At 39.2% G+C, this 10,716-nt stretch overlaps 1 protein-coding gene and 1 long non-coding RNA gene across 3 annotated transcripts; one reads left to right on the forward strand and one right to left on the reverse strand.

Moving 5' to 3' along the window:
- Positions 1 to 655: 655 nt before the first annotated feature.
- Positions 656 to 9,136, forward strand: tdp1 (tyrosyl-DNA phosphodiesterase 1). Of its 2 annotated transcripts, none has more exons than XM_023429627.2 (16): positions 656 to 784; positions 1,392 to 2,000; positions 2,314 to 2,357; positions 2,937 to 2,992; positions 3,352 to 3,448; positions 3,619 to 3,653; positions 4,060 to 4,152; positions 4,273 to 4,443; positions 4,680 to 4,758; positions 5,752 to 5,928; positions 6,348 to 6,396; positions 6,545 to 6,611; positions 7,200 to 7,307; positions 7,570 to 7,672; positions 7,893 to 7,998; positions 8,862 to 9,136. In XM_023429627.2, the coding sequence occupies exons 2-16, from the start codon at positions 1,394 to 1,396 to the stop codon at positions 8,933 to 8,935; spliced, it is 1,866 nt and encodes a 621-aa protein (XP_023285395.1). In that variant the 5' UTR covers positions 656 to 784; positions 1,392 to 1,393; the 3' UTR covers positions 8,936 to 9,136. The 2 variants fall into 2 exon arrangements, with proteins under 2 accessions (XP_023285395.1, XP_023285396.1); XM_023429628.2 differs by having other exon boundaries at positions 665 to 855.
- On the reverse strand, positions 5,956 to 10,696 carry LOC147817770 (uncharacterized). The gene is made up of 4 exons (XR_015438695.1): positions 10,541 to 10,696; positions 8,841 to 8,931; positions 7,577 to 7,668; positions 5,956 to 5,989 (listed from the first exon to the last, which is right to left on the reverse strand). It is a non-coding gene; the product is annotated as an uncharacterized LOC147817770 (long non-coding RNA).
- Positions 10,697 to 10,716: the final 20 nt, after the last annotated feature.

The raw sequence follows: 10,716 nt of genomic DNA on the forward strand, positions 1-10,716 counted from the left end.
CAAAAATGGAGCCACTTTACTTTAATTTTTGTGTTAAAGGAGATTTGAATGTGAAAGAATGTAAAAATGTAAAAACCCACATCTTCAGTTTTTTCTCTCCTAACTTTTAACCTGTACAATATCTATTTGGGGGCCTTTTTTGTGATATGTCTGTGTGTACGTAAAAGAATTCAGTTTGCATGCCTTTTTATTTTATCTGCCTCTGCTGCCCACACTGAATCTCCACAAATCCAGCAATGACTCATGATTAATTATGATTTCTGGAACATGATAATAAAATGGGACACCTAGCATATAACAAACCTCTAACCTATTATGTATGTTTTTGCCAATCTCGATATGAACTGGACTAATGTTGACAGTGGCTGGTGTGGTGAGTTGAGTAACAATATAATCTACATACATAACAATAACCAACTAGCTTGATAAATAAAAAACAAAGTAATCAGGTTAAAACTAAAACCAGGCTAGATAAAGTATGATACAAACATAAACGAAGACAAAATGTATTGTTGACGCACCCTTGTTTATTAAACCTGATAACGAATCACTGCTTGTATCAAACACAGTCCATGGCTCGTGCTCAGATTTCGCCGATGTTGCGGAACCACGAGAACAGACAGCGTTTCCACCCGGACACATATTCCTTGTTCACCTCCTGCACCGTGGTTTGTTGTGTACTCCATGTACGGGAGTTGCATGAAGTTTGCTCAGCGGTGGATTGATAGGAGTCTCTGCATTCATAATACCTCTAACCTGCGCTGCGGCTCATTTATCTGACGTGGTAAAGCGAACTGATAACAGCCGAATATCATCCTATCATTTCTACTTGTTTCTCATTGAAGTACTTCTACGGTCTGTTTTTCTTGTATTATCTTTGCAGATTTTTTTTACTGGAGACAACTTAAATAAGCGACCTTGCTTTTGCTGCTGTGTATTTTTGTGTAGGTGGCTCATGATTTTAGGCTTAACATAGTATTTTGCATGTGTGTATGCCTTCTGTCTATTCACACGTTTTATACCTCAGTTAGAAAAAGCCTATGCATCGCAGTCCCTAGTCAGAGGTAACCAAAGAAATAATATCTGCAAGCCATACTTTATTATTCAAAATTGAATCTGTATTTATTAGGTTATAAACAGTCAATGCCACCATTCATTTATTGTAACAAGTTGCTTTTGCACCCAAAGTCTTTCTGGTAAGTTTCATGGATAAAAACGTATATGTTTAATATAGCAATCTGAGTAAACAGGTGGAGGTGACAATTTGGGTAAAATTGGGGTAACATTTATCAATATGTGCCTAGCCTTGGACGCATTTATCCTCAAAATTCACACCTGTTCATCATGACTGTTGATCAGCTGATGTTTGAACTCTTTGCATCTCTGCTCAGGTATGTCTCAGGACAGTCAACACGGCAAGTGGACCATCTCCAGCAGTGATGATGACGATGATGATCTTCCTCCTTCTGGGACTGCAGCATCTAAGCCCCACAGACCTGCTGTATCTAATCACAGCTCAATTCGGTCTGCCTCTCCCCCCGGCCCCAAACTGGAACCAGTATCAGCCACTGTGGAGGTGAAACCTGAACCAGCTAAACCCCCTGTATCCTCACTTGTCATTGGCTCTGAGGCCAGACAGTCAGCTGCAATGAACAAGCTAAATCCAGTAAAGTATGAAACCAGTCCTTCATTGGCAGGAAAGCGGAAGAAAGAGGTATCAGACGGTTCAGGCTGGGCTCTGTCAGATAGCGATGAAGAAGATGGAGATGTTAGGAGTCTCAGTAACTTACCAAAGAAGGCGCCTCCAAGCCCCAAAGCAAAGAAACCGAAGGTGGAGAATGAGCGTCCTCCCAGTCCCCACGGCCGTCTCTACTACATCGACGAGCCAGACGACTTCTTTGAGTCCAGTATTCCTTGTCTGAATGACACCTACAGGTTTTACCTCAACAAAGTCACAGGCCTGGACAGGAAATACAACAGCGGAGCACTGCACATTAGAGGTGAGTAAAGTTTTGCTGGATTGAGTCTGGTGCAATTTGGTTTGACATTTCAAGATAAAAACAAAACATTTTGAGGCACTGGTGAAGAAGAAGGTTACCAGCTTCCAAGCAGAGAGACCTCATGACTAAAGAGACACTAGCAAAGTGAAGGCCCTAGTTTTAATCCCCCTGTTTGTGGCTGCTCTGTATGTGATCTCCCAGCTGTAGATTTCCCACATTTGAAACCAGTGGAGTATAGCTACCATCATTTTCCATCATCAGTCTTTTATTCATTACCCTTATCGAGTAATCTTTACTTTTTTCTTTCATCTAGACATTCTCTCCCCGTTATTTGGGACATTGAAAGAATCTGTTCAGGTGAGTAACTATATAATCTGAGGAAACTATTGTATGTCCTGTTCTTTGGCCGTGCTAGCAACATGACTTGAGAGCTGTCAGTTGGTCAGTACACTACTTTGTTAAAGACATTCATGGTCTCCAGAGGATGAATCCTACTGACGTTTCCTCTAGTGCCACCATGAGGTTGACACTTTAGGACTTTCAGTCAAGCGTCTCGACAATTATTGTTACAATGACAATTATACACTTTTGTTGCCCAGAGGATGAAACCCAATGACTTAAAGTGAATTTCTATCTGATGTTGTCACCGGGTGAAAATGAAATTTGGTGTTCATTGCAAAATATCGGCAAAACTGACATTCCCAGCAACCTCAGGTTTGCTTTGTGTTTAGTGTTAATTAGCAAATGTTAGCAGAAACGTTATAGCTGCTAAACATAAGCATGTTAGCATTGTCATTGTGAGCGTGTTAGCCTGCAGACACAATTATTTAGCTACAGCCTCACAGAGCTGCTAGCATGGCTGTAGACTCTTGTTTACATCTTTTATGTCAGGTCTGGAGGGGATTTCAGCCAGTAACATTATCTCTTTCTTCACAGTTTAACTACTGCTTTGATATTGCCTGGATGGTTAAACAGTACCCATCAGAGTTTAGGTAAGTTCTGTTTCTTTGCTACTGTCACATTATTACAAACATATCCCCATTTTTCTGATTAGTGGGAATCTGGTGTAGTATGTGGTCTATGCAAATGTATTACTGTCCCTGGGCTGCTTCCTCATGAATTAGTTAATCAATAGTGAATAGTAATAGTGAATCAAAATGAAAAGGATTGAGCACAATAAATGTATGAAACTATCTGGTAAGCATGTAGGGGATTGTTTGTTTGGTTAGGTTGAGGGTTTTACAAACATGGCTTTGTCGAGGCTCAAATTTTGATAATGGAATTCTTTTATTCTTTTTGCATGCATTAAATCAAGGTGTTTCACTGTAGTAAATTGTGATTGTGTTTTCAGGGATCGTCCAGTTCTGATTGTCCATGGCGATAAGAGGGAGGCCAAGGCTCGGCTGCTCCAGCAGGCTCAGCCTTTTCCACATGTTCGATTCTGCCAGGTAAAGTCTTCACCGCCACAGAAAACAGTTAGAGAAGTATAGTTTTTCTGGTTGATATTTCATATCTAATCTGTAAAGTAAGACAGTCATAGTGGGATATTTCTGTTAGTGAGACTGTTCTTTAAAGACTCTTTTTAAATGGGACTAATGTGTGTAATTTTCTGTGACAGGCCAAGCTGGATATCGCTTTTGGAACTCACCACACGTAAGAATTTCCATGTTTTTTTTCCTTTCTTGTTGCTGTTGCTGTTGCTCAGATCAGTTTTGGACGTTGCTGCTGGGACCTCTCTAGCGTTCACACTTGTAAAGACCCTGTACACCCACACAGGTGTTTTCAATTAGCCTGACTGATTAGACCTCCAGTGAAGCTGGGAGTGAGGTGATGTCAACAAACTGTGTGCATGAATATAAATCATATAGACTGTTATGGCAGGAAATGCCCAGGTGTAACCAATCATTAATTACTTGCACTTGTCAATTACACCTGTGCTTTCCCTGATATGATACAAAATAGATGTATTATTGCACTGTTATCAAGCCGTATGAGCTTTTAAGTCTTTTAAATTCCCTGTACTTTCTGCATGACATTAATACTGTGTGTCGCTGTGTAGCAAGATGATGTTGCTGTGGTATGAAGAAGGTTTCAGAGTCATTATTCTCACCTCCAACCTCATCAGAGCCGACTGGTACCAGAAAACACAAGGGTGAGTCTGTCTGTTTTAGTCTTTTGATCAGCCACATGAAAAGAACAGACAGTCCAACTTGTTGCAGGGTATAAGGTTTGGTTATGGACGCATCCCTGAATCTATTTATATCTAAACCAGGATGTGGATGAGTCCTCTGTTTCCACGGTTACCAAAGGGCGGCAGTGCGACTGCAGGTGAGTCGCCCACCTTCTTTAAGAGGGACCTGCTGGAATACCTGGGGTCGTACCGCGCACCAGAACTCGAGGAGTGGATCCAACGAATCAAAGAGCACGACCTGTCGGAGACCAGGTTAACATGTGGCAGATACAGATGTGCATACATACATATGTGATGCAGACTCTATGTTAACATTTCTTGAGATGTAAGGAGATATAACAGTAGCTCTTACACCCAGCCAGGTAACATTTGTATTAGTTTGTTATTAAATGTTGATCGTGCAGCTGTGATTGCTGTGTTCAGTGCAGCTGTGTTGTGAATATAACATCTGGATTACAAGTTAAACTAATATGATTCTTTCTTATCAGGGTGTATTTGATTGGCTCAACTCCAGGCAGGTATGTTGGCTCAGACATGGAGCGCTGGGGCCACCTGAGGCTGAGGAAGGTAAAATTTTCTTTTTTTTTTCTCTCTAATTCTCTTTCATCCCACGTTTCTCTCTTGCTAACTTGTCACTAAAATACAGTTGTCCAAGACAGAAAAGTCAACAGCTGCCAGGAGTTTCATTATGTCCTTAGGTTTTATATAACTACTATTTTCATTACGAGAGTAATGAAAATAGTAGAGAGAGATGAAGAGGCTGGTTTGTGGTTTCAGTGGTAATTACTGTGCCATGTCACACAAATTACACAGAGAGCAAAACCTTTCTAGAGTAAGTAGAGTTTTTCTTGTACTTCAAATCATAATGACTAACCATTTTACATAAATACTTTGTAGAGACTTGAAATTTGAGATGAATCAGTCGTCACACTTCATTGTAGTTATGTGTCAATGCATTGGAAATCAATTCTAAAAACTCTTCAATGTTGATGTAATTACATTTTTTGTGGGAAGTTTCATCAGGCGAGATGTGACAGTTTGCTGCTGAAAGGTTTTACATATATGGATGATTTTGGAAAGTGAAACCTGTTCATCAATAAAGTTAATCACTGAGCAAACACTGACACTGGAAAGGATGATGTGAAATTGGCTGTCTCTTGCATTACAAATGTTGGTGTTTAGCAGCGGACTTTTATAATCACTCAAACATAAAACAGTCCCATGTTGCTTTCCATATTGTATTAAAATGAAATGAAACCCCTGCTGCCTTGAATTTAGGATATCAATCTAAAAATGTACGATATACTTGAGAAATAGGTCAGAAGTCCTTTAATGTTCACATTGAATGCTGATGGGCTTTCAGTTAGAACTTCAGCAACTGTTCATATCACCTTAAGTCATTTTCCAAAGAAACAGCATTATTTACTTATGTGTAATACATTAGGAACAGGTATAAGTTCAAAGTATCATCCCGATTACATGATGAATTAAAAAAATACTTAAATGCTCTCAGTGTAATATAATGTGACTATTTTCATATCTTATATCTTATTTTTCTAGCTGTTGTATGAGCACACTGAACCAATACCCGGTGAGGAACGGTGGCCTGTGATTGGCCAGTTCTCCAGCATCGGCTCCATGGGATTGGATAAGACCAAATGGTTGGCAGGGGAATTTCAGCGCACCTTGACCACCCTAGGGAAATCCTCTCTTCGTTCAGACCCCCTCGTGCACTTGGTATGTTCCTCCAGCACGAACTTGATGTTGTTTTTTGCTTGTGTGATGCAGCATTCAAATGCTATGAGAGAGACAGAGCACAATAATGCAACACAAATAGGTTCTTTCAGCCGGTAAATAATAATAGAGTTACATACAGAAATTACACTTATAGTCCCTGCAGGACCTTCAGTTACCTAAAAACAATTTGAAATGACTCAGTAAACAGCTGCTTTTCAGTTCTGTGTGATCTCGGAGCCCTTTCCTTTTTTTTTTTTTTGTCACATGCCTGATAAAAGATTGAACTCCCACTGGCACTGCTGACTAATCTCTTAAGTTTCTGGTCAAATGCAGACACATATTGAACCATAAATCAGTTTCAGAAATTAAGGTTAAACTGAATTTCTGAAGAGAGAAGCTAATGGGTTGACATTTGGCAGGTTTATCCATCAGTAGAAGATGTGAGGACTAGTTTAGAAGGCTATCCAGGTGAGTACTGTTTTTTACAATTGAATCAATAACTTGCTAATTTATTATACTATCTTACATTATAACTATACTATCTCACTTGATCTGTCTTTATTATTTAGTGACTGTTGTATATTTGGTTATGAAATACATGTCTTTTGTTGCCCAGCGGGAGGCTCTCTTCCCTACAGCATCCAAACAGCTCAGAAGCAGCTCTGGCTCCACTCCTACTTTCAGTAAGTTCATCACTACTACTCATCAGAATTCAGTCCTACTGTAAGGGTTCACTGGTAGTTACATCATCAGCTGCTTTTATTACAGTTCTTTTTTCTCATCTTGTCGCCCTCAAATTAGCGGTTGCGTTTTGTTTATTTCCCGCTGGTTCCAGAATAATTAATAGTGATAAGATAAGATAATAGAGACATTTGTATGTTTCAGAAGATTTAGATAAATTGATTTGAATGAGCAGTGTGTTTGGCTTGAGGAACCAGCTAATTTAGTTGATAAGCAAATTTTGGATGGCAACTAATATTAGTGTGGACATGTCTATTTAACACTACTGAGAGCTGATTAACTATTCATGATGTCTATCATTTTTTTTCATTGATAATACACCAAATACTGTAGCTGGTTACTGGTTAGTTTATGCAGCTCTATCCATAGAAGCACATTTTTCAAGTTGAACTGAACAATTGTTTATGTATCCATGTGTGTGGGTGTGTGTGTGGGTTTGTGGGTGTGTGTGTGTGTGTGTGTGTGTGTGTGTGTGTGTGGGTGTGTGTGTGTGTGTGTGTGTGTGTGTGTGTGTGTGTGCGCGCACGTAGCCGCTGGAAGGCGAATACAACAGGAAGAAGTCATGCCATGCCACACATCAAAACATACATGAGGACATCACCTGATTTCACTCAGCTTGCCTGGTTCCTTGTCACAAGGTGAGTGTGCGAGCTTCATATTTGTTAATTTTCATCATGTGAAATTATTTGTCTTTATTTGTATATGCATTTCATATATATATTTATTCTCATTTCACAGACAAACCCGTGTTACATATATGTGTATATATATATATATATATATTCTTGTTTCAGACAGACAAACCAGTGTTGTAGTAAAACTTCAAACCCCACACTAATGCAGATTATCTTTATCACAAAGATGTACTGAAACATTAAGCCCTCAGTGTGTTTGTTTCAGTGCCAACCTGTCCAAAGCAGCGTGGGGCGCCCTGGAGAAGAACAACACTCAGGTGATGGTCCGTTCATACGAGCTGGGAGTCCTCTACGTGCCTTCTGCCTTTGTAAGAGCAACACACATGCACAAACAGTAGCTCCATGCTAACATGTCTGACAGCTGGAGATAACATGCCATGACGTCTAAACGTTCGTTAAAACATATGAATAACGGTGCAGAAAAAAAGTATTATGTGTGCTGGATGACAAAAGTTGTTCTTACTGCTTTCTAAATGATAAAGAAGTGTATTATTATGTTTATTTAGTGTGATGATTTTCTCCTTACAGGACATGAAGACCTTCCCTGTTCACAAAAATCCATTCCCTGTCTCCTCATCCTCCTTTGGTTTCCCTGTGCCCTTTGACCTGCCCCCTACATGCTACTCACCTAAAGGTACAGGAATATGTGTGTTTTTATTTATGAAATCTACTCTATATATTTATCTACCGGTTAAAATAACACTTGATCTGTAATAATGCTGTTTGTGCTAATGTGTCTCAGTAATGATAAAGTAGAAAAATATTTTTCCATCTTTTAAATTTCAACTTCACTTTTACTTCAACTTCAACGCTAAACATTGTGTGTGTAAACTGCAGTTACACTGTCCTCTAGTGGCAACAACATAAAGCAACCGAGTGTAGACTCAAAACATAGCTTTGCTTTAATCTACAGCATCTAAAGACACAGTAAAGAGGCTTAATACACACAACACAGGCTGAAATTCATCTGAAACACAAACCTGTCATCTAAGTTGACAGAGACCACCCCTCTATGCTATGTGTCTATGATTGCTGAAACAGTTTCTTGGGAGTCGGGGCAACTGAAAATCTCATGGTCATTTTCTGTCTGCCACGCTCATTGTGAAATGCATTGTGGGTAACCTTTGTTTCTGACTCCAATAAAGAAACACAGTAGGTTTAAGTGTCACTTATTTTAGTAAAACATTAGTAGAATAATAGTAAAATATTATTCCTAACTTATGATTGGTTGAAATCAAAGCATTTCTGAAGCACAGCAATTCAGTTCAATTTCTTTTAGAAAATCAATGTGTGTGAATGGGAATAATTTAAAATCAATAAACACCGGTAATTAATGGGATGTCAGAGGAACCGCTTAGGTATTAAGCTCTGTGTGAGACATGCCCCTCCACTTAGACAGTGAGTGAAGACATTGCACAAATACAGCTGTGATGTCACTTGTAATGGGCCTTTAAGCATTTTTCTGATTTTACTGACCTCTTTTCTCTCCGATTTCAGATCAGCCTTGGATCTGGAACATTCCTTACAGCCAGGCTCCCGACACCCATGGCAACATCTGGGTTCCCTCCTGAACACACACACACACACACACACACACACACACACACACACACACACACACACACACACCTCTCTTACTTAAACCTGCTGTGTTTGTAACTGTCAGAACTTTGTCTGGATGTTAGTTGTCAGTAACATTTATTTTTATATTTTATACTGTGCCGTAGACTCACATGTTTTGTACCAATGAATAAAATAACATTTGCATTGTCCACTTGTGTTCTTATCTGTTTTGTAAATGTTGCAACAGGATTTAAATGTGAAAGGACAAACTGTACCTCATTAGTTTGGGTTATACATAGTATTGATTTAATTATATTACTTAACATCAGGATCCCACTAAGGTTAATCTTCATTTTTGTTGCATAAGGTGTGACCAACAAAGCATCACAAAATAGTTAAACAACATAAATTATCAGGAGAGAACAAATACTTCTTTAAATGCATCCTGAGGTCAGATGGGATCATATTTTTGCTTAATGAAGCCGATTCAGCATCTTACCTGAGATCCTGCAGGAGTTATAGTGCCAGCTCAGCACAGACTACCTCTTTCAAATCAAAATGGCCTTAAAGAAGTTATGATGATGACTTGTGCTTATTTGTTGATCATCTTAAAGTTAGTTTTCATCATGGATAAAAACTGATTTTAATAATATCTTTATAAAAGGTGGACAGGACTTGGAAAGAACAAGTTTTATCATGGACATATTACATTATAGTTTTTCTTTTTTAACCATACTTTATTCTACATACAGCAGAGGTTCTCAGATTAAATCAAATTACTCACAGGCAGCTAGAATACAGACCAGCTGGGCTCCATGAGCGCTATGATCCATTAGGACCATGGTTTGTTTTGCTTCTGTTCCTGACATATCGGCAGGTAAAAGTAAAAACCCAGCGGTCAGCTGTAGGATAACTGCCCCTACACTTTTTGTTCTGAGTGCTTAAGTTACTCCTTTTGAACCCAGTAGTTTACCAGGATAAAATATACCTGTGGCGTAATGAGTCATTTTTGCCCTGAAGTCACACTGAAGCAGCTCTTCAACAGTGACCCAGTGGTCAGCCCAAATACCCTCAAATGACCCGCGTCTGCTCAAATGCTGTTGTTAGCTCAGGCTTAACTCCAGTTAGTCCCGAACTGTTGTAACATTAGGTCAAACAGGATCAATAACTTAACCACCGCCTGTGTACAGGCAGGCTATGCTTAGATAAAGTAGGTTTAACCTCTGCCCATTTGATTCTGTGCACACCACTGATTGCCCTGATGAAATACACTCCACCTGCTGAAGTCGTATTATGTCATTAAAGCACAAGAAAAAATTTGACCAGGTGGCTCAAATGTCACAGGATCAACAGCATGCACCTCTGTCCGGTTTTAGTGTTTAGCAGGTCTGGGAGACCTAGGAGAGATTTTAAGTACTGTTTGGTGTTAGGTTTTTTTTGAGTGTGTGTTTGTGAGAGTCAACTAAATATTTGTGACACAAATTTAACACATAAAATAAAGAAGGGGAATTATTTTTGTGATTATGAAAGAAGTAGGAACAAAATAGTTGGAAAGTTGGTCCTGATTCTGCATATTAGAGACATAAACAAAACAAAATATTACAACCACTTACAGTACAGCCTCCAAACTGTCCATAAAGTTGAATCAACGCCGTCAACAACCTTTAGGTTCAGTAGCTCGGTAACTTAATACTGCAGGAGCTTTGTATTGATATCCCTCAACAGGAGCCTGATGATCCAAATAAAGTGGCACCTCTGTTTGTACACTAACTTCTGTAAACTGCGACTC

Source organism: Seriola lalandi, unplaced genomic scaffold, assembly GCF_002814215.2.
Source record: "Seriola lalandi dorsalis isolate HSWRI2012SDOR001 ecotype SW California unplaced genomic scaffold, Sedor1 jcf7180002054898, whole genome shotgun sequence".
Classification (NCBI taxonomy): domain Eukaryota; kingdom Metazoa; phylum Chordata; class Actinopteri; order Carangiformes; family Carangidae; genus Seriola; species Seriola lalandi.

Coding starts and splice junctions, on each gene's coding strand:
- tdp1 (XM_023429627.2), top strand. CDS start 1,394: ATGTCTCAGGACAGTCAACACGGCAAGTGGACCATCTCCAGCAGTGAT. Junction 2,001..2,313: donor CGGAGCACTGCACATTAGAG/GTGAGTAAAGTT, acceptor TCTTTCATCTAG/ACATTCTCTCCCCGTTATTT. Junction 4,759..5,751: donor GCCACCTGAGGCTGAGGAAG/GTAAAATTTTCT, acceptor TTATTTTTCTAG/CTGTTGTATGAGCACACTGA.